Below are 23,978 nucleotides of genomic sequence, written 5' to 3' on the forward strand. Positions count from 1 at the left end.
TAATTATCCATGGGTGGATTAGTATTTTTGTCTGTTTAATATAAAACAGTAAGAACAACATTGTTCAAAATCGTCAAGTAGTTTTACTGCATAACTCTTGTTCTTAAGCTCCTGTACTTTCTCTCTGTCTGTCTCCCCAGCTCTAGAATGAAATTCAGATTAAGCTGCTGATTTTGGTAATAAGATGTCACTACTATGGAGTTAACATTTAACTCTGAGTAGCTCACCTGCTGAAACTGTTGTTTCAGAGGTTTAAAAATTTGAATACCTCCCCGCCTCCAAAGCCTGAATATTGAGAAGTTTTGGGTGCTCTTGTTGAGGTAGATGTGAGAGTGATTAGTATAAATATCTGTATGTGCTTCTTGGAGTCCTTCAGTTTTAATGGGAAAGAAAAGGTTTGCCGCATGTTTAAAATGTTTGGCAAGTGTATAGGTAGCATGAATGTGGGGTAGAAACATGCTAAGAATATGGTAGTAGAAATCCAGAATGCAGCTACATTGCAAGTGTGAAAAGAAAGTTTTCCTTTGGGTAGTATTTCAGGGCAGGGAGCTAGTAGATCTTAGGTTTCTTTTGCTTTGAAATATTCACGTTCCCACTGTTTCCTCAATTTTGTTGACCTATGTTTCCTTTTAAAGTCAGGAGCCAGTGTCCGAGTAGTTAACCAGTTACTCACAGAGATGGATGGTCTGGAGAATCGTCAGCAGGTTTTCATTATGGCTGCCACAAACAGACCAGGTAAGGACCCAAAAATCATAAACAAGAGAAATCAGGCATCCTTTGGTTGTCTTCTAATGAAATCATGTGTTCTTACCTATTTGAATTCTATGACTAACATTGTTCTGTACTTAGAACAACAGTGTTTCCTCAAATCCAAATCTTTTCTGATCAATTAGTCTGTTCCACATTCTTGTGACAGGGTGAGGTGAAGCAACCTCTTTAAAATATGTCTTAATTAGCACCTGATACCGTGCTGTAAAATGCTTTGAAAGACCTTTGACTGAATTGGACTTTGGGTTATCTCCTTGGAACACAAAAGAATGAAAGATAACTAAAACATAATTTATATAGACTTTTTGATGCTTAAATTAACTTTCTATCCAAAACAGCCTGACGGTTTTCTGTTCTTTTTAATTTTTTTTTCCCCTTGAGGCATCTGTTTCACATTAAATCATGTTTTCCCATTTGCTAATCTTCTGCTTCCTGGGCTTCGTGTTCCAAACTCATTCCCTCAGCTTGAAGTTATTCTGCTGTTCCCTCTTGTTCTGTCATGCTTTGATATTGACAGCTGTCAGTGCTCCCTTGCTAGCTCTTCCTTTTTTAGTAGATTTTGCAATGCCTACAGCATCTTAATTAATAAGCTGAACACTGACATCTACTTTACAAACGTCATATGTTTTACAACCAACTTTCTGCCTCTTTTGTATTATGGAGAAATCTTGTTTTATACACAGCAAGAAACTTGTCTCTTCCTGGATTTGAACTCCACCTAGATACTGAGAGTTACAAGTGAAGAAATTTGTCGTCAACATAGAAAGAAACATATGCATGGAAATGTTGCACTTCCTTGGTTATGAGCATTTTTCTGAATATTGCAAGTGAAATTAAATACAGAGTTACTAGTCTATCTTGGTAAAACCATGCTGGTATAAGTACCAGGGTTTTTGAAAGATCCTTTGTGCCTAAAGCACGTATTTGGCAAATTACTGCTAATGACAAGACACAGTTAGTTGTTTCATACCTGCCTGTTTTAAGTGTAGGATTTTGATGAGAAATGGCTTAACAGGGAAAAGTAGTAGCATAGCTACTTTGGATTTAAGTTAGAAGATGAGCATGTTAAGATATTTGACAGATTGCTTGGGTCCTACAGATAAAGGAAAATTTGGTCTGAAATCACATAAAATAGGTGACTATGAAGTGGTTTTGGTTTTTTCCAACAGTCAAAAAATTCAAAGATTTTGAGGAAAATTTTCCTGTTTCTTGAAATTTTTGCACCATGACAGACTATCAAGCTTTCTGCATGGTGAAGTATGAGCAGTAGATGCTTAAATCTATATCTGCTTGTAGAAATTCTTTGAATCAAAGTGGGAAGCTTTCCTGGTATGAGCTGGATGATTGTGACCTATCTAATCCAATGTGGAAAAGAGAATAAGGTTATACAATGTAGCACATCTATATATAGATACAGTTGAATGTACCAAGGGTGTTACTACTGGTGTCATCAAGTTGCCTTAGGAAAAAGATCTCCCGCTAAATTAGTTATGCTAGTGCAAGTATTTATATGAAGCAGCCTTATTAGTGTTTCTCAAGGGCTTCGTATCTAATTGCTGATGACAGTAAACTTGTCATGATCTCTGACTGGTAGCTTGCATTGTAAATTCCAACACTTTGAAGTTGAGGAAAGATGCAGCATGACTTCCCGCAGTGCCATCTCAGGCGTACCACAGGTACACGGGGTGAATGCTTTTAGGGCCAGCGTGTGTACAGGGCACTATTCTGAGCTAGTGGCTCCTCTCCTAGAGGCAGCTGAGTGCAAGCAGATCAGTAGCTTTACAAGGGCCAGCTTAGAGTAAACGTTGCTCACATGTTAATATCGAGATATCAATACTTGTGTGCAGCAGGTTTGTCCTAATTCCAAGCTTTGCTGGGTTTAGGTTTACACTGATTCAGCACTTGCTTATGGATCTCGTTTTCATGCATGTATGAAATAGACATCAGTGCAATTGTTAATCCATCCCCTTATAAGCCTTATACTAGATGCAGTTTTACCGTTATGTTGCTATAAAGTACTTCTGTAATGGTTTGGAGATTCTTTTTTTGTTGTTTTTTTGTTGTTGTTGTCACTGTTGCCTTGTTCAGCTGTGGTGGTAGAGGTTCTGTTTTACTATACTGGAATCGTTACTTACAAATGAGGGTTGAACTAATACTTGAGGGAAGCTGGGAAATTTGTAAGGCATGAATTCAAGCAGTGTATTGATGACAACTAGGCAGTGACATTAATGAAAAAAGTGAATTTGAGGTAAAAATGCCAAATGTAAGGAAAATGCAAAGGCAGGGGTAACAAATGTAATCATCAGATTGAATGGTATGAATGTATCTGCAAATTCTGTAAGTGGAAATTAATTGTATCTTGATAAAGGAGTTGTTTTGCCAACACAATAAAATATTTTTTTTCTGAAATATCAGGCAAAGCTTGGCACATCCAGCTTTTGCTAGATGAGGCAGTTACCTATGCACTTGGTCTAGGATGGATCTCTTGCTTCAGAAGGATTTTAGCTCTGTGTGTGAATAGCGACCTGAATAGGTTTAGACTACAAACTTTTGCTGTGATACCTGCCTTTTTCAGTGTGAAGAAACATAGTTTCCAATTGATGCGGCTTTTATCAGAACAGCTTTTACTGAAGTTGTGGTTAAATTGGGGAAACTGATTTTTTTTTTTTTTTCCTCTGGTGTAGTTTATTCACTGCTTGTGGGCCTTAGGAAGAGGCAACATTCACCAAATTAGATTTTGCTAGTGTGGTCTGGGTACTTTAGAGGAACACACTGCAGGTAGAGAACAGTCAAGTCAATGCCAGTAAAGCACTCTTACTGCCCTGGGAACAAAATGTCCAAGAAAAGACCTGGAGGAGAGCCATACTTTATACTGGCTAGTATATTTAAATGATCCCTGCAAACAATAAAAGTTGTGGCACCTGAAAAGCTCTTTTGCTTGTAAGTCTGACATTTGTCTGAAAGATTTTTCTGTCATAGTTTTGTTTGAATAGAGGTGCTGGGGGGTTGTGTGATATAAATCTAAATAATATATGTGTCTCAGGAGAACTTCCTGAAGTCTTCCACTGGGCTAGTATTGTGAAGTGTGAGAACTCATCTTTTTTTAATCCACATTAGTATAATTTAATGGGAGGGAAAAATTTTTCAAGATGCTTCTTTTTTAGAGCGGTTGCGTGCATGGTAGCTTTTGTGGTTGGTTGCTGGTATTACTCATGACATGTATGTTGTGGGTATTGTAGTCTCAGATACCATCATGCCAAAGGAAGAGTCTACTCTCATAAAAATACTACTATTATAAAAGATAATAGTAGCAGCAGTAGGGTAGCATTGATTCAACCAGTTTTGGCATCAAGGTGTATGTTCCTTGCATGGTTGGTCCAATCAGATGTTGGCACCTGTGACAAGATATTATTGTGAAATGGTGGTGTTTTATATACCCCGTGGCTGAAGACTGCCAAATTCATTTGTTGTAATGAACACTCTAATTCCCGTTTTTGTCAGGAGGGCAGGCACAATAGATGGGTTTCTTTATTTATTGTATATGGTCTGCAAGTGGTAATTCTTTTTATGGCAGTGCTGAAATAAGCCTTTGATCTGTCCTTAAAAGCAGAATGTTTGAATGGTTTTTGTGCTTAATCAGTGACTTTGAAAGTCCTCTGTAGATTTTTCTTGACTGCTGCTAAATTAGCAGGGATGCAGTATTCCCAACTCAATCACTTTCCACCTAAATGGAGAACCAATGTCAAACTTTGAGTGTTTTAAAAGCTTAATGTTCTTCAGACAATGTCATTAAAAACAGAGAGCAAAAAAAGAGGCAGAAATGTCATGTCCTGTTATAATCTTTATGGGTCAGAATAATTATATTCTTTTTCAGTTTACTTCCTTCCCCAAATCCAAGATTAAATACTTGCAAAACCATCAAGCACTACTGTTAACTAAGGTCTGTAATTTCCTGCAGTTTTTTAGTTACCAGTGTGAGTTGCAGTATTGCATACTGCTGCTTTCTGCTCTTTCCTTACCTCCCCAGGCTTTGAACATTTATAAACTTTAGAGAAATGCTGACCAAGGCAGCAGTAGCATTCACCACAGGATCTAAGGAAATGAGGGAAACACTACAAACTGATAGTGATTTAAGCCTGACATAAATGGTGATGATGACTTTGCTTTTATTCATGGTCTTTTGCTTTTTGAATTAATTCTTGCAAAATTCCCCTTCTACTGTTATCTTGGAACATGATCCTAGTTTCAGTGAGTTCTGTTTTTCTTTAGCAAGTTTGTTAGCTTTTTAGAGCTATTCACCTGAACCACATGTTTTGAAACACAGTAAAAAAATAATCTTCAGTCTCTGACAATAGTTAAAGTTTTGGTTTGGGTTTTTTGTTTGTTTTATTTATACCTGTTTATACATGTTGCTGAATTAAAGGCAAGATAAAATCTAAGAAAAGCATCTAATATGTAAGGCACGGAACAATTTCATTCGTGATAACTCTGATTCACACAGACTGTATTTCTGCATTTCACCAGCCCTTGAATGTTACGTATCTTTCACAGTAACTTTAGTAGAGTTAGTTTGTTGTGTAGGAGCTGAGCTGTTAACTGTGGTGTTCATCTGGAGGCTCAGAAGCCCTAAAAGGTTTTCTGAGACTATGTTCCAGAACGTCACAAATGTGAGGACCTGGATCTTGTATATATTTATATAATTTAAAAAGCTGTAGTGAGTATAGGAGAAGTTTGGTAGACTAAGCACAATAGGCGTTGTTGCTGGATGCACTCAACTTTTGTAAACATTGACGACTCTTGTACAGTTGAGATAAGATTAACTGGAAATGAGAGTGAGGCTGACAGATTTTATTATAGGATAATAGAATGTCACATTACGGGAATTCGTACAAAGAAGCTTTCAATATAATTTAATGAAGAGGATAAAATTTTGCAGTAGTTTGGAGAGCAGTGTAGCAAAGTGAAATATTCCATAATAGTCTAGAGGCCAGTGTCTGTTTTAAAAACAAAACAAGGAGTGGATATGCTCTGTTGTCATATGTAATTTTGCCATATTATTTGGAAAACGGTACTGCTGTCTTCTAACAACACACTCAACACCATTGACTACATCGGAAAACCAAGGCAGAAGAATTTTAACCAAACATTTATCTTAATAGAAGTATATTGTCTCTGTGAGAGAGCTGCTTGGAAAAGAAGTGCTGTGTGTTACCATGTTTCCAAGTTTCACTTTCAAACTTGAGGGATAATAATAGGCTTTGAAAGAGATATCTATGGTAACTATCATAATTTCATTAAAATGTTAAATGTATCTAAAATTATTTGACTCTGTTTAGATGAGTTTTGAGGTAATGGATATGGAGAGAACATTGTATTTGATGTATCAAATTGGAATATTTTGAAATTCCTAAAAGGGGAGCATTATTAATTCTTTTAAAGAGCTATGAAGTGTATCGAGTGAGTGAGTGTTGTGGTTCAACCCCAGCTGGCAATTAAGTACCACGCAGCCACTTGCTCACTGCCTGCCCCCAGTGGGATGGGTAGGAGAATGAGAAAAAGGTAAAACCTGGGGGCTGAGATAAGAACAGTTTAATAATTGAAATAAAGTAAAATATAATACTACTGATAATAATAATAATAGTAATGAAAAGGGAGTCAACAGAGAAATAAAACTCAAGGGGGAGGGGCAGGGAAAACAAAGCAGGTGGTGCACAGTGCAATTGCTCACCACTTGCTGATCGATGCCCCAGCCAGTCCCCGAGCAGTGATTTGTTCCTCACCCCTGCCCCGGCCAACTCCCCCCAGTTTATACACTGAGCATGATGTCATATGGTATGGAATATCCCTCTGCCCAGTTTTTGGGTCAACTGTCCTGCTCTGTCCCCTCCCAGCTTCTTGTGCCCCTCCAGCCTTATCACTGGCAGGGCATGAACTGAAAAGTTCTTGACTTAGTATAAACACTGTTTAGCAACAATTAAAAACAGTGTGTTGTCAGTATCGTTCTCATACTAAATCCAAAACACAGCACTGTTCCAGCTACTAGGAAGAACATTAACTGTATTCCAGCCAAAACCAGGGCAATGAGTTTGACCAATGAGTAAATACTCATTTTCTGTGTTGTGACTTGAATTTTCAAGAACTTTGGGCCCAGCTTTAAACCAGCAGAGTGAAGTGACTCGTAAGGAGACAGTGAGCATAGACCTGTGTTTTATACTTTGGTGTGGTCCTCTCATTGTAAACCACCATTACTGCTGTTGATTAAGTATGAGTTGTGGTAACTCTGAATGCAGGCAGTGTGATCATTTGCATACAAATGGATGAATGCATCTTTAGACCATATTGCTAACTTCTTACCGTTGGATGAAATAGCGTGGGAAGTGCCCTGTTCTCAGCATGCAAAATGGAAACAGTATTTCCCATATCAGGTTTAGTATTTTTAAAGAGCCTTTGAAACTTTAGGATGGGGAAGTATCAAGTACTTGGCGCTGTAACACAATCACTATGGAGTGTGTTTGTTTTGATACTTGTAACTGATCTATTGAGCAAACTTTGTCATCTAAGCTTAATAATGTGGCAAGACTTCCATCCACAGAAACCCAAAAACAGGAAAGTGCACTTGTGCCAAAAGTAAGATAAAGTATCATATAGCAGTGTGAACAGACATATAAGAAAGATGTCTGGGCCTGCCATGGCAGGGATTCTGTTTAACACTTCTTTCATCTGGTCTGGATTAAATTAATGCATCAAGTTCTTTTTTTCTCAATCTTCTCATTGCATTTGCAACAGCAGATTTTTGCCTACATAGGCACCACTGTCCACAACCACTGTATCTTGCAGAGGAAAGAATTGCTTTTGTCCAAGAAAAAGATAGTGGAGCAATTTTTAATGTCTGCATGTCATTCTGCTTTTTGTAGGCGAGAGAGTAACTTGAACAAAACCATGCGCATCTTCACAACGTCATCTTGATTCACTTTTTGGTAGGGTCAGGTAGCTGGAGTCTTGACAGAGTTAAGCAAACTTTTTTCATTTGCAAAGAAGGAATAGCTGTGCTTCCATGCTACTGTTTTGGGATTTGGGTGGTGTTTCTTTTTTTAAAATGTTGGTACAGTAAATATTAGCAGCTTAACTTTTCCCAGTTCATCACCTTTCATATACATCAATGCATGTAGTTTTTTAGCTACATTTTGTCAAGAGGATGTTATGGGTCTTGGAAGCTTCATTTAGAGTCCTTGATAACTGCCACCATAAGACTTAGGTGTGCCTTTCAACTGTTACTTTTGGATAAGGTTCTTGCAATAGCTACCTACCACATCTAAATAACTTAAGAAACTTTTTAAAAGTCTGTTATTCTAAAAGTACAGTTTTCTTTGTGTCTTCTGTGGGTGCTTTTGTGACTTTGTTATCCTGCATATTACAGTAATATGAACATCTTAGAGTCATTTAGGTTAGCAACGACCTTTAAGATCATGAAGTCCAACCGTCAACCTGGCACTGCCAAGTCCATCACTAAACCATGTCCGCAAGTGCCACATCTACACTATGTCCAGGGATGGTGACTCAGGAATTGCTTAGTGAAATAGAGCAAGTAGTACTGTCATCGGTTTTGGTAGATGGGGAAATGAGGCATCAAGAAGCATTTAGAAACATCATCCAGCAGTTTGTGCTGCAATACAAGATGGGAATTGAGGCCTTTCCCAGGTTTGTGTATCTTGTTGTACCATAGTCCTTAATATTTATATCCCGACTTACTGTTTGTGGAAGGTCAGTATTGAAACCTGTGGTGCTAAAAGGCTGCTAGACATTTCTATTACATTCAAGCTTTAAATGGTTTTCTAGAAATGTGATGATTTTTTGTTTTTTTTTACTTCTTCACACATAGTGACATTTGAAGTCTGTAGTTCTTCCTGATGAAGAAATTCTGTACTTTGCAGCTCTATTTTGTGTTTTCATGCGTTTCCTATTTCACCATTTAGAGAATTAATATGTAGTAGAAATGCAAATGACTAGTAATATTAAGGTTACATATGGATGCTTATGACTGACCCTGTGTACTTGTTATTCTTAAATTATCACTGTGCCTTTCGGGCAGATTGGCAGGGTTAATATGGGTAGAGGTCCTTCTAACAGAACAAACTGGAAGCATTTTTTCCCCTTGTTATGAGTTCATGCGGAATCCTCCACTTGACCATGCTACTAGGTACGTGTGTTGGGTCTGGCCGAGCCCCACAGCAGCCCTCGTAGTGTTGTGCTTGTATTGGTAGTAGAAAGCTGGTGATGACACACCAGTGTTTTAACTACTGCTGAGCAGTGCCCCACAGCATCAGGGCTGCCTCTCCGACCTCTCCCCCCCCATCAGTAGGCTGGGGGTGGGTAAGACCTTGGAAGGGGGCAGCCAGGGCAGCTGACCCAAACTGACCAAAGGGATATTCCATACCATATGACTCTGCTCAGATGAAAAAGCTAAGAGAAGGAGGAGGAAGGGGAGGCATTCGTTATTTATGTTATTTGTCTTCCGGAGCAACCACTATATGTACTGAAGCCCCACTTCCCAGGAAGCGGCCAAATGTCGCCTGCTGATGGGAAGTAGAGAATAATATCTTTTGTTTTCCTTCGCTTCCGCGTGCATGACTTTTGCTGTTTATTTATTAAACTGCCTTTATCTTGACTCACAAGGGTTTTTTCCATCTTATTTTCTCCTGCCCTGTTCTGCTGAGAAGGGGAGTGATAGAATGGCTGGTGGCACCTGGTGTCCAGCCAAGGTCAACCCAGCACAGTAACAGAGGAAAAAATGGTCTAGCACTGTATTGCCAAAGATCGAGTTGTCTTCATTTGTGAAGAGGCGAGACGGGTATTGATGAGGCAGCTTAGCTGTACTGGGTAATAGAGGCTGCTGCTTGACCGAGATGAAACAATTTCAGTCAGCTATTTTAATGCTCAGACCTTCACATTGTGGCAGAAATGCTTCTTTGAATCTTGGTATAAGTATGCATGTATTCCTTCTCATGTGTACACTTTCCTAAGGGTGTACCTCATAAAAGGATAACTTTTTTTTCTCTTCCTAAGATATAATCGACCCAGCTATCCTGCGTCCTGGTAGACTGGATAAAACACTCTATGTGGGTTTGCCACCACCTGAAGATCGACTTGCTATTTTAAAGACCATCACCAAAGTGAGTATTTGGAAATAAATCCGTATCTTGAAGCTTGGTGGAATGATTTAAGACAAATTAAATTTTAAAGAGAATTGCAGGATCCTGAATCATTAAACACTTTCAGATATTACATGAGGTCATAAAAATAAACCGTCAGCCACATCTGCTGTTAAATTTTCTGTGAGACTGCAAGGGCTTGATAAATCCTGAGGAAAGCAAACCTGTTAAACATAAAAGCTGCTGCCTTTATAGTCACAGTTTGAACAGATTTAATTGAAAGATTCCTATCTGTGTGAGTAATGGGTCTAGAAGTGTTTTGTAAGCCTTTGGGGGGAGGGGGTGATCCACACATTCATGAGAATGATTTGCAAGCTCCAGCTGTATTTGCTCAACAGTAATTGTGACACTTAATTGCCTTTAGGATTAAAGGAATCTTGTGATGATATAGGCTGTAGGTCAAAGTAAATGTAAAAATGTAAAATACTGGCCTTCATGGGTCCTCCATGTGGTTAATTGGCACACTCCGCCACTTCAGAGATTTGGGTTATAGAAATCCACTTGAGTATTTCTCCAAGTATGGTACAGCAGTAGTCAAGGCCTTAAAAAAAGATCATACAAGGCATTATGAATTACTCAGATGTTTCCTACTTTTTCCAGTAGATCAATGTTGATTGTTAAGAGCAAGTGTTCTACCAGAATATTTTTTTGAGCTGCTAAGGAGACAACCTCTTCACTGTAGAGAAAAGAGCACCGTGTTATGAAAAGTGTGGTAAAAATTACTTAGCAAACTTGTTAAAAAAGATAATTCTGACTTGCGTAAGCATAAAGTCGTGGTGTAGGCAATAGTTAATCCCATAGGGGAATTCAGAAAGTGAGAACTCATTCAAGCATGTTCGTTCCTGCCAAAACGATTGTTCAAAAGTCAGATTCTCATTACTAATTCAGGATGTTAGACTTCCCTTCATTTGTTCTGTGCATTACTTCATGGAAGGGAAGAAAATAAGTATGCCTCCATCTGCTATTAGCAGTATATCGGTTTACTATTGCTAAGTTTTATAAATTTTTTCAGTTAAAACTTTTTACAACACTGTTCTTAAAGATGGTTGCCTTCTAAAAGACCTAGAGGGAATTTGTGTGTAACATCCGTGAATCATTTTTCAAATGTACTTTAAGGAATTATGTTTTTTATTTTACCAACTTTAAGATAACTCAAAGTGTTCTTTAAAAATTGGGCTTATATGATTGTGCTGACTTACACAAGCAATCTTGTTCTTCTGGAGGAAGTGGGTAGTGAGGATCAGTCACTAGGCTGCCTAAACACAGTAGAAGGATTCTGGTACAGGGTTCCCATCTGGCCTGGTTTTCAACATACAGGTGTTGAGTCTTGCTCTCCCAAATTCTTCTTGGAGAACCTCTGGAGATTTGTAACTGTCTGAAGTGCTCTTGCTGGAATTAGTGGTTTAGGAAAATAGTGCAGCAGAGCTTAGTGCAAGACTTCATGGGAGGGGAAGGTGGTATTAAAACTGATTTCTCTCACTCGGTCACAGTTTTCACTTGCTCACACTGTCACAGCCATGTATGAGTCACTAAGATGCACGTATCCAGGTGGCAGGGCCAGGATCACTTGTGTGCAACACCGAGGATAAGGAACGCAGTGTTGAGTCTTCATCTTTTGGCCTCTGCTTGATCGGCAATGACAGACTGGTGGTTAGAAGTGTTTTCTAGATTGCCTTTAAGAATCAGACCGTTCAAAATCGTGCTTACTTCAGCTGCCATCAGTCTGGGGCGAGGTTGCTGAAAAGTGTCTTTGCTCCCTCCTTCTGGGAATTTTTGTGGCTACAGTCTGTCTTCCTGTTGGGATAACACCAAGAGGAGTGGCACATGAGATGTGGTCACCTTGTCATTACCCTGTTGTCAGAGCATATTTGTTTTCTGCTGACAAACCATCTTTGCTGTGGCCTTACTCGATTGTGGGCCGCCTTGTGATACAAGCAGTGTGTTGCAAAGTGTTTACCAGCTTGCTTCCTGTGGATCCTGTCTTTCGTTATCAGGCCCTGTTATTTTTGGCATGCCAGGTACTTCCATGTGTACTTACTTCATACTAGTCTTGATATTTTTGATATAAATCTTCGTAGTGAACGAGGTGCTAAGTCTTTAATGGAGGTTGGTTTTTTCTCAGCTATTAATTAAGTGGCTAGCAGAAATGAGATATGAACGCTCTCTGAATTAGTCTTTTCCTTGAGCACTTCCGTGTTCATTCCATGAGGCTGGTGCTGTTCTTACTTTACTACTGCAGTTACCGGAGTTCTTGTAAAGCTAGGCAAATACTTGTATTTCTAGCATTAAGAACAAGAAATAGGTGGTTATTTTCTTTAAAAATGTAGAGGAGTACTCTGCAAGAAGAACATGGAATATGGAGAGAAGAAAATGTGTAAAATTAATTGAAATACCTTAGGTTTTGTTTATTTCATCCATGCATTCTAGGTAGAGAAATTTGAAAAATCTGAGTACAGGAGCACTTGCTTAAATTTATGTGCTCAGGGCTAGATAAAGCAAAATGTTTGGTGCTGATGTGAGTATCTTCTGGGTGATGGTATGCATTCCCCGAAATCCCTGCACGGGATGTGGAAGCTGAGAATCATTGCTGAGGGAAAACATGGATGCTTACAAAGGCAGCATGAGGAGCTGAAAAGGAAGTTAAGGCAAGGAATAGTTTGAAAGGAAGACAAACAGCCTAATGTAGGTTGAAGCTTTGTTGTGAAAGTTTTATTTCAGTTAACTTGTAGAAATCAGTCATTTTCAAATTGCATATTAATTATGCAAGAGAAACATGTCTTCACAGGTTTAAGTTACTAGTGTACTTACATTCTTGCAAGCTGTATCAAGCTTCTCTGGTGCACTTACTGCTGAGCTTGTCTCCAGAGCAGGCAGATCAAACGACGGACAAAACACCCACCGTTATGTTGCTACTCAAAAGATCTGGTTTTAGCAGAGAAACTATCTCTCTGGCTTACAGTCTGGTACAACAGTTACTAAAGTATCCCATATGAAATTGTATGAGGCTTCCTTGTTTCCAGGTTAAAGTCTCCTTTCAAGATGTTTCAAAATCAGGCTGTTCCTTTGGCATTTTGTTGTTTTGGTTTGGGTCTAGTTTCCTTTTTCTAACTGGTATTCTAGCAATGATTCATTCAAGATTGTACCCTTACTCCGCCTAGTCCATGATTATTCTACTGTCTGTTAAGTATTCAAGGTTTTTAACTTGCTGGTTACTATACATTTTATTTCTCTTGAAGATATTGTAGATATGTGGTATATTAGTTCACCTGAAGAAGTTGGAAAAGAATTGTATGAATTTCTGCATTTCTGTCCATTGAGTTTCTGCCAGAAACTCATCAAAAATGTATCAAAAAGTGTCCTTTCCTGTCTAAACTCAGGTTTTGTTTCATACTATAAACATCTAGAATCTGTGTACTACTGTGATGCTACTTTATTGTTGCCTAAGGGTAATAGGGAGATTTCCACGTTTACAGTGTTTGAAAATTCTGTTGGCTAGTTTCAAATATAATTTATAATGTCGTTGAATATTTTTTGCTGTTGGAAATGCAAAAATAATCCCACTGGTGGGACCTTTGTGGAGGAAACAAAAATATGGAAGAGTAGTATCAAAAAGTCCACAGGAATTTCTACAGTATGTGTAAACTTTTATGAAATCTAGAATGGAAAACTTAAGTTTCAAAATGTACATCTAGAACCTAAAAGGTATACAATTAACTCAGTCTTAAAGGTGATAAGAATAAATCTACATGCTTATTGCTTAGCTATTTGATTTCAACACGGGTAAAACTAAAGGAAGTTCAGCTGAACAATGCTGTTGATATAACCAGCTACTTAAGGCATGTCCACGTATGGAACATTCAGTGTTGCATTGCCCTGTGACAGGCTGGCTGTCATTTTCTTAGAGACAATCTAATCTGTTTGTGCCTAAGTTAAAATTTAGCATTACTTATTTCCTAACTACATGTTTCTAAGGTTGATTGTCCTTTTTCTCAGTTTGAGATTAAAATTGTTAGTATTTGTGGATATTTCAGGGAATTTGTCAGACCCCTATATGATTCCTGATTGATGAAACAATAACTTTGGGGATTGCATGTGTTTAAAAGAAGTTTTCTTATCTTCTTCTTTATATTCTCTCAACTCCTTTAGGATGGTACCCGGCCTCCACTGGATACTGATGTAAACCTCAAAGAAATTGCTTACAGTCAACATTGTGATTGTTATACGTGAGTGGTTTCTGGTTTTGACCTTAGTATTTAATGTGCAGTGCCAACAGTCTTCTGATGCATGATAACGTGTGCTGTATTGTTGTTACTAAGAGGATCTCTTGACTTTCAGGGTTTATATGCCTTTTCACTTACACTATTTGTCTTGTGTGCTTTTTTCAAGGAGTCGATAGGAAGGTATGCACGCTAGTCTTTTTTTCATCTGGAAGAGTCTTCTTCGTGTTGTAATTACAGATCAGTAGAGACCTCTTGGTTTTCCTTGGTTTTGTTTTGTAATTCTTGCATAATCTGAGGATAAAAGAGCCCTCTAAATTGTGGACCCATATACAATGATGATGAAAGCAAATTGGTTAAACAACCATAACAAACTTGTTCTGTCACACAGTTGAAAGCAATGTGTTTGACAAAGTAATGAGAGCCTAGTTTGACTTGTGCTTTGGGAATAACAAGGTGTGGGGGTTTTTTAGGAAAGCTTGATAGCCATGTCTGTCAGAATAATTTTCAGTTGCATTCTACAAAACTTCAAACAGCTTTAATCTATTAAATGATAGTTAAATGATTTTCTGGAGTTCATAAAAGATAAGGTTTATGACATGCTGTTTGGCACAATATTGCGTTTGAATCTTAGAAATGGAGGCTGTCCCCAGTAGTGATTTTTAGTTTGTCATTTTTTCATACTTGGGAAAGATGGGTACTTTTCTTTGCCCCTTTCACTCACTGTCTTGATTTTGTGGTGCATGTGTTTTTTGGGTTTTGTTTTGTTTCTGGTTTTTTGTTGTGTTTGGATTTGTATTTTGGGGTTTGTTTGTTGGTTTGGTTTGGGTTTTTTTTTTTTTACATACAGCAGTACCCTTAGCAGCCCGAAATGAAGCATGGGGAGTTAATTGTGAAATTTTTCTTTGGTTCAATGACTTGCACCAGTTTAAAGGCTTGTGAAAAGTTCAAGAGCTGGAAACTGGAAACAGGTATTTAGAAAGACAGATGTGACCATTTTTTGTGGATACTGTTATTTTAAGAGCATGTCGACTGTTGATGCAACTTTGAGCAAGGCAACTCCCTTTTCTAGTAACAGGTGATTTGATTTTAATCTTTCATGCAACTTAAAAAAAATAAAATTACTATGTTCTCATGAAGTGGCAGAATATTAATCCTTTGGCATTTTTAAGGATGCTAGGTATGGGTTTTGCCTCTTCCCTTGCTTCTCATTTATTTCATCTTAATCTGTGGCTAAGATCTGGAAGATGTCACTCCATAATGAAGGTTGCAGCACTGGGTAGTCCTTGGACCTTTTTCCAATGTTCTTAAGATGATTTTTTACAACAGCACAACTACTCTTAGTGTCATTTGATTTGTAGTGTCTTACCTTTCTATATGCCATCAGCAAAACATGAGAGAAATTTATCCTAAAATAACCTATTCTGTTTGTATCCGTAGAGGGGCAGACCTTTCTGCTCTAGTGCGAGAGGCTTCGATTTGTGCCTTGAGACAGGAAATGGCACAGCAGAATACTCAAAGCAAGAAAGGTAAGAAAGCTTTACAAAAATGTTAACAGTGAGAATGTCCATATATTTCTATGTTCATATAAATGAAATATAAAGTATTTAAGGTAGTTCAAGCCAAGCATAAAGGTGTGCATGCTTTACATAAATGTTTGACTTCTGAGCCAAATAAAATTTAAGTCAGATTTGTTTCAAGAACACATAAGCATCTTTGAAGTAGATGTAGGGGAGAGTACAGGAAAACATTATGCTAGAGGTTCAGCATAGAATTTTTTTCTAAAAGAATTGAACCTTGTAACCTTAAAGGAAAGTTTATGTTAAATGGTAGTACAAACTGACAATTTAGATACTAGACTGAATAAGTCTCTGCCAAATTTCCACATCACGGTCGAGGACTAATTGTACTACTTACAACTGTACTCAAACCTGCAATTAACTGCACACATACTGATCACGTACCTTTAGCACGCAATTGTGTTGTGTAACTGAATACATGCATCTAGTAGTAACGGCGCTACGAAAATGTGAGTACCACTTTTTTGATCTTTGGTGTTTAGCTCATCAATGGCTCTTGCCAGGACTTTTAACAGGGAGCTATAAATTATTTAAAGTACAATGCCTAACCTTTCAATCTCTTCTGCACTTTTGTTTTCAGTTGTGTTTTTCTGGTTTTAGTTATTAGTTTTTCTGTGCAGATAGGAAAATATAATTGGAAATTGAAACTCTTTTATATAAAACGTCTGTGTATCTAGATTTTTTCCAGTAATTTTTTTGTTATTTACCCTGAAGTCAAAACACAAAGCTAAGATGGAATTGGGACTTTTCAGATTATGACCTTGGAAGCACGCTGGAATTTTAATGGCTTTGAATCATTCTTTTTGATCTAGTACACATCCAGTCTTACCTGGTTTTTAATACTAGGTTAACAGAGGAGAATGTATTTCTTGTGTTGAGGGAACTAGCATGTTCACTTACGGTGGAACGTGGCAGAAACAAACTACAAAAATGTTCAGTTTGACTCAAGTTACCCATTTTGCTTGCTGTAGATGGAAAAAGCTCTTGATTTGAGATGGAAATTTCTGAATTTATCCTGTTTGGTTTTGTAATCATCCAGAATAAAGCAGGCTTTATTTCAGAGATGTTCATCACTTTAATTCAGCCTTTGCATTTAGGATTGCAGCCTGAGCACTTAATGTATGGACAGGTTGGCAGCCAGCAGGTCCATAATACATGCATAGGTTGATCTGCCTGTTTATAGCAGCTACTTGTTTGAGATGTCCCTGGGTTTGGGTTTCCAAGACGTCAGCCCTGGCTGCTATGAAAGTGTGTGAGGTGGCTTCTGATGTGAGACCTTGTTCTTCTGTGTGTACGCAGGCTGGGGAGCATCTTCCTTTAGTTGTTACCAAAGACATGCACGACTGACTCCCTTCCCATACTCTTTAAGTGACTGTAGAGGGGTGCTGTGTCCCCTCATCAGTCAGTAGGTTGGAGCCACTGGGCTGAGACCAGCGCAGTTAATTCCATAGGAAACTGTTGCAACTTCCTTATTATACCTGATATTTCCCCTCTGGAGTAAATTCAGGGCTAGGGGGTTTTCTTAACACGTGGCAGTGGTTTGCTTGAAGGGACTTTTTTATAGTGAAATGGAAAGGGATACTTTTTGTGATATTTCTCTACTTTCAACTTGAACAGCCCTAGGAGAGCTGATAATGTTAGTCACTGTAGGCTGGGAGTTGCTAGATACTGTAACTTGTCTGGGGGAAGAAGGGGGGAATTCTAACAATGATAGGGCAGAGTTTTAGTTCTGTGGTGTTCCCCATCATTGGCCCAGCATTTGACTTCCCAGTAGAGTTCAATATCCCATGCAAACTTGGAGTTTCCACTTTTGGCTCCACCCATGAGGATGCTGCATAAAACCGGTTTCAGCATCAATGCCAGAGGAAGACCCTACTGCTGCCTGTTCCCTATCCTGAAAAGTGACCATTAAGCCTTAAGCTTTATTTCATATACTTTAATCAGCTTTCAGTCCACTGAACAATCTTTCCTATAATTCTCTGGGGTTTACCAGTCCTCTGGTGGCTGTAACAAGTTACATGATGCAGTTCTGTAGACAAGTTCCTTTAAAACCTTTGGGTGAACACTATCTGGTCCTGGTGACTTACTGTTAACGTCCTAACTGACCTATTGTAATTTAATATTTTATATTTATTTCAAATAGATCTAGTTACAAAGGATGTATAGGGCATGAGAATCTCTTGATACTTTCAGCTGCAAAGACAAACACAGAGAATTCCCTGACCTTCTAAACTATGGCCTTATCCCAGATGTCCCTTGTTGTCTTTTAAAAAAACATATACAAAAAGTGACTCCATATCACCTGCATCATCTATAAAGCTGACCTTAAGCAAAGAGTTTGAGACTCCCTATAGCAAGTGTAGTTTAACAAGTGAGATTTTAATTAAAAGTTTTGTATGTCTGCTGTTGAATTTGAAAAGCAAGATCTGGTCCTTGTTTGATACTTTCAAATTAATAGTAAAGAGAACCAGCCATCCTTCACTCATCTATGTAAATAGAAAATCTCATATTTGGTGTTTTAAGTACTTAGTCTTATTTTGAAAAGATTATACCTGATGATATACTTAATCATTAATCTATCAATACTAATTGTTTTAAACAATAAAATATTCATTCCTACTTATTCTGACTAAATGGTTTTGTCTTCAGAAATCAAGGCAGACTGTGTTAGTACAAGTAGCCACGGTATAGATTGACAGCTAAATTATCCACAGGAGGAAGCATTGTGCCCACTTTTATCATGCAGTAAGCGTGAAGCAGCCTTGACTTCCAATGAGATTTATGACTTCCAATGAGAGTTAAACTACTAACAGTAGGTAGAAGTGCACTTATACTTAGCCATAGCTAATACTCTTGCATTAGCATCATACTTTTTCACCTTTACTTTTTCTGATAACCATGTCCTCAATAATACTGATCTTCCTAGTTGATGAATGCTGGTTTCTCCTTTCCCTTTCCTCTCTCCCTATAGCTCTGAGGCTATATACTGTTTCAGAATTTGATTTAAAAGTTAACAGTAAACAAAAGGGAAAGCAAAATTCTCATAGCTTCATTTTGTGGTGTTTTGATGACTCAAAGTAATTTGGCTCCTGTGAAAGACATTTCTTAATATAAGTAGTGTTTCCTTGGGGAAATAAGTTAAAATGCTGATGTTTTAGTTTTAAATCTTCATTTATATTGGTATAACTTAATGTGCTAATGAGAATCTTATATAAGAGCTTCAGAGAACTGACATATAGAACCTTGCTGCTCTTTGTTTAGTTCAGTAAAACTTGACCTTTACTTTTAAAGCAAGTATTCTACAATTATGACTACTTGCTGTAATGCTTTAAGTTAGTGCCTTCCATCTGCTGCATAGTTTTTTGCTGTATCAGCAGAAGATTTTTGTTAAACTGAGACATCAGATATATTAATGAGGAATCTTTAACAGTTTTTTCCATGTTGGCACATCCCATTTCACATCACAAAAATGTTTGCAAAGGTAGCAGTACATACCTGTGGAAGTAAAAAGTGTCTTAATGAAATACATTAACAATGTACCAAACAGATTCTAAAGACATACTTTACATACCTCTGTCATCTGATACCTGTGCATACTGTTAGCATTGTAATGCATCTGTATAGTAGTGGTATCTTGGGATTCTTAAGTCTAGATAAAATAAGGCACTTGCTTGTGAAAGCAGATGAAACCATGATTTCTTTTACATTTTAGCAAACTAAAAAAAAAACCAACCCTCTTCAAAAGGTTATGATTAGGAATAATTACTGTGGATAGCTGCATTGAGGTCAAGGGCAATTTGCATAAACTTAAACACAGGAGGCTGTAAAAATAAAAGCTTTCAGCACTTCTGGGTAACGCCAGATGAGGCAATGATATGAAGTCAATGGTTTAGGAGTTGAGCATCCTGTAGAATTAGAATGATAACAAAAAGTTTTCTAGGTGCTTACTAAATAAGACCCTGTAGGGATGCTTAATATTAAATACATATAGAAAAAAAAGCCCAGAACTGGAGGCAGCAGAATTCAAGGCATTCACTTCCAGAAGGGTTAAAGGACTTTAATTCTAACTTTGGCTTACATCAAATCCAGTTAATTCAGCATCTTTGAGAATTTCATTCTCAATCTGCAGATAGAAATAATAATACCTAAAATACCTTTCTGAAACAAGTGAGTATTCTTTGGCGTAAAGTACAAGAGATAGAGGGATTAAGATCTTGTCTAAAATCAAAGACAGGAAGCTACATAAAATATGAGTTCAGGTGTTCATAACTACTGAATTAGATGTCATCCAGCTGACTAGCATGTGCAGTTAGGCTTCATGAACGCTGCCTTCAAGTGCAACAGTTACGTGATTGTTACTTGCCTGCAATTTTAGCAATTTATTTTGCTTTTTCCTTTAAGGAGAAATCAAGATTTCCCGTAAACACTTTGAAGATGCTTTTAGGAAAGTGAAATCTTCAGTATCCAAAAAGGTAAGACAAGCTTCAAGTATGTAAGGCTTATTACTCCCCTGGAAAGGATAATATCTTTGTGCTGGAGACTGGTGGGAATAGTTAAGCTTGCAGTGTACTTGCACATATTTCAAATTGACAGTACCTGTCTCTGCATTAAACAAGCCTGATGTGTGGTTGGTTTGTTGGTGGGTGGTTTGTTTTTTTTTTCCACTAGCTCAGAAATTAAAGTCTCCCTTCTCAGCTGCAGATGATGCATTGCATGTAGATTTATTACCATGCTATCAAGGTTATCTTTTAGTATGGCACCTTGGATTTCTCATTGACATTCCCAGGTTAGTTATTGAGCTGGCCCCAGCCTCTTAGGTCTTTGGAATTTTAAGTTAGAAGTAAGGCCTTTAGAGTGCACCCACCCAGAGATGGATGTGACAACCAGAGATTTCTCTTCAACCATTTCTGTTAATATGCCAGAGACATGATTTTGAGATGGGACATAAAACACACTTATCTAGGCTGTTGCTTATCAGTCTTATTATTTGCATTTGTCAAGGAAGTTTGTTTTAAAGGTTTCCTTATGACCTGTTCTTTTTAATGACTGAAAGGAAAACTGTTTAATAATCTTAATTACCATAATTGAGAAGTTAACTGTTTAACTATTTCCTTTCATTACTATTGTATGTTGATGGTCAGTGACCTTTTCTGAAATTTAAGAGTGATCTTTGGCTCCAAGATGCTTTAAAGGTGGTGCTGGTTGTCATTTCCTTCTCCTTTTGCTAATCACTAAGCAAAGTATTCAGAAGCAACAGCAATAAAAACTTAAAACATCTCCTCTAACATAGCAATCACTGGTAAAAATCAACCAGAAATATCATTCTGCATCTGAGAGGCAGCTTAAATATCACATCTCAGAGCCCTCTTTCAGTTATATCAGTCTGAAGAATTGGCAGTTAGGTATTTTGAACTATCTTTTGGAGTACAAGATAATAATCTCCCATTTCCAGATGCTACTTCCTATCTGCTAAATTAAATCTGACAAAAATTCTCTATACACCTTCCTATGGATACCAGAAACAAACAAACAAACAAAGCTGCATCTCACTTGAGTTTGTCCTTCTAACTTTTCCCTGCCATGCACATCTGCTGTTTCATTAACTTGTTTTTGATTTAATTTGGTTGACTTGAGACAAACCAAAGTAAGTTGCTGTTAAGGCTGTGGATAGGTATCACCTTTGGAAGCCAGTTACTTCAGCAGAAGTTAACATCTCATAAGTATTCTCTTCCTCAAAACTGTCTTTCTGAATGACTAGTGAAAAGAATTAAGGAATAGTTAAGTTAGACTAGCAAAAGAAGATATTCTCTTTTCATTTTGGCAGAACTAGATGGGGGAGTAAAGTGTCAGTTCAGCAGCTCTCCTGGTAAAGAGGGCAGTACTACTTAGTGAAGCTGTAATCCAAACCTAGCATGGCAATAGTAAGAACTCTGGCAAAGGTTTCTGTTGATTAGGTATCCTTGGTGCTGGAGAACTTCATTTACGAACCAGGGTAGTGGGGTTTTGCCATATTGAAGTTCTTATTTGTAAATGTTTGACAATACAGCTAGTGGCCGATACAGCTGGTTTGTTTCACTTTGTTAATAATACATATAAAGTCACTTTTATACTTTGCATGATTTTAACCATTCTGAAGTATTTTTTCCTCTTGGCACTGCTAGGATCAAATAATGTATGAAGAACTGCATCAGTCACTGTGCAGGTGATACACTTGGACAATTCCCAAAAGAGACTTACTCTGCATTGGTGGAACGTTTTGTAATATCTGTGCCTGATTTCAAGAGACAGGTTGGAAAGAAGCCATACCAAAGTCTTTCAACTTTTTAAACTGTACCTGAAAAAAAGGTCATCATAACCTACTGCTCTAAACCATCCTTAAGTTAACAATTTCCTAAATAAAAGATACAACACTTCCTGCTTATCACCACTTACATTTTTTACATAAATGCTTTCAGTGCTAAAGAGCCCATACCTTTCTGACATATTTGGTACCCTTGGAGGCAGAGAGGCTTACCCTTCAGAGTGTCTACACTGCTGAAATAGCCATTTTCATTTATGGGTGAAGACAGCTATGTTTTCAAGAACGAGGACACTGACAGAATCCCTGGGAGAACAAAGCTGTGAAAGCAGGCTGCGGAAGTGCTGCACTGTATGTTACCATACCCTTACTCATGCCTTTTCCAAATATAGTAACACATTATGATTGTGCCAGCACAGGTTCTCAGAGCTTCTAACAGCTTCCCTTCACCTTATCAAAGGAAATTATCCACAGATGGCAGGCTGTCTCGAAGTTATCTACAAGAGAGTAAAGTTTGGAAATCTGAGAAGTACTGTGATACTATGATTTAACAGCCACCTAAGAAACACTGGAAGCCACCTATTACATAACTCTTAGTTTTTTTAATGGACAAATCTGCAACAAGAAGAAGTTCTGTTACAGATTGGAATTTCTTAACAAGTGTTTTGACATCCTCTGGAGGAAGGAAAGTAATACTGTTTTAAGGCCAAGAGGGTTGGTAGTTTTCTTAACTACAAGAAATTTTATCTTAGAAAGAGGGTCATAACTCAGATAACTTCCAGTATCAGCAGACTGGGAAGTAAGACAGAACACTGAAGTGTGACAGATACTAAGCAACTAATTTCTGAAGCCTACAAGTCCTCATAGCTTTTTAATTTTACCACCACCATTCTGCAAAACTTCTAAATTATAAGTGTCAGTTTTTCTCTTTGATCATGTTTTGTTCTTCCTAAAAGCACTACAACCATCATTCAAGGAGATCAGAAAAGGAAATGGATTAATTCTGCTAGCAACTTTTGAAGTCTTAAGTTTAATAACACTAAACTTTAAAAATTAATGAAATTTCCATGTCAAAACAGTAAAATAGTTTTTGTAAGCAACACTTACTGTGTAGGCATCCCCCTACATAACTGTTTAAGAGGGAAGAGATCATTTAGTCTCCAGCTCAAATCCCAATTAATTTAAACAAATGGCCATGCTTTGCTAGATGTAACCACAAGCAGCCAGATCCAACTTTAAGGCTGACCTCACCTTGAGAGGGATTAGTGCCTTGCATCTTAGATGGCAATTCAGAGAAGAATCAGACAAAAGATCATCCATATTTTTCCCAAAGCTGGATGGGGAAGGCTAAGACAAATAACTAATCACCACAGACTTGTTTTAAAAATACTGACACTTGTAGCAGCACGTTACTTACCACTGTGATTTTTGCACAACATGGTATGATATTCCCTCCCTCTTCTAGGGAAGTCCGAGACTGGAGTGACTCAAGTTGTGGCCCATATGACTAACAAAGTCCCTGCACATGAAGCAGAAGATGATGTGTCTGCTTGTAATTATAAATCATGCTTGGGAGCTTCAGCAATTACCGTGATTCCCAGAAATCCAAGATGAAGGATCATGATTTTATCTTAGTTTCACTTGTGAATGTTCGTTACTGTAAGGCAGTACAGTTAGTACATATCAGTGAAGTGACTAATTTTAACATAAAATCATGCCTAGATGTTATGTATGGAGTTGTACAAGAACTACCTACATTACACAAACTTCATCCTGTTTTAGCTCCAAGTCTACACCTTCACAGGGTTTTTTTACCACCTTAAGTAAAAAGCTTTTTTCTTTATAGGAAGCTGCAACTATGTGAAAGCAAGCTGTGAACTTAGTGCAATACAGTCAATTCACTTGA

At 37.8% G+C, this 23,978-nt stretch overlaps 1 protein-coding gene and 1 long non-coding RNA gene across 2 annotated transcripts in view; one reads left to right on the forward strand and one right to left on the reverse strand.

Moving 5' to 3' along the window:
* Positions 1 to 22,195, forward strand: part of NVL (nuclear VCP like) — a 43,662-nt gene extending 21,467 nt beyond the window's left edge. The window contains exons 18-23 of the mRNA XM_056357603.1: positions 636 to 735; positions 9,832 to 9,938; positions 14,124 to 14,200; positions 15,635 to 15,723; positions 20,176 to 20,246; positions 21,936 to 22,195. Coding sequence (XP_056213578.1) covers positions 636 to 735; positions 9,832 to 9,938; positions 14,124 to 14,200; positions 15,635 to 15,723; positions 20,176 to 20,246; positions 21,936 to 21,980 — 489 coding nt within the window. The 3' untranslated portion in view covers positions 21,981 to 22,195. The remainder of the gene's footprint in view (positions 1 to 635; positions 736 to 9,831; positions 9,939 to 14,123; positions 14,201 to 15,634; positions 15,724 to 20,175; positions 20,247 to 21,935) is intronic.
* Positions 10,282 to 14,117, reverse strand: LOC130157709 (uncharacterized). The gene is made up of 2 exons (XR_008824979.1): positions 11,177 to 14,117; positions 10,282 to 10,518 (listed from the first exon to the last, which is right to left on the reverse strand). It is a non-coding gene; the product is annotated as an uncharacterized LOC130157709 (long non-coding RNA).
* Positions 22,196 to 23,978: the final 1,783 nt, after the last annotated feature.

The sequence above is a fragment of the Falco biarmicus genome, chromosome 12, assembly GCF_023638135.1.
Source record: "Falco biarmicus isolate bFalBia1 chromosome 12, bFalBia1.pri, whole genome shotgun sequence".
Lineage (NCBI taxonomy): Eukaryota > Metazoa > Chordata > Aves > Falconiformes > Falconidae > Falco > Falco biarmicus.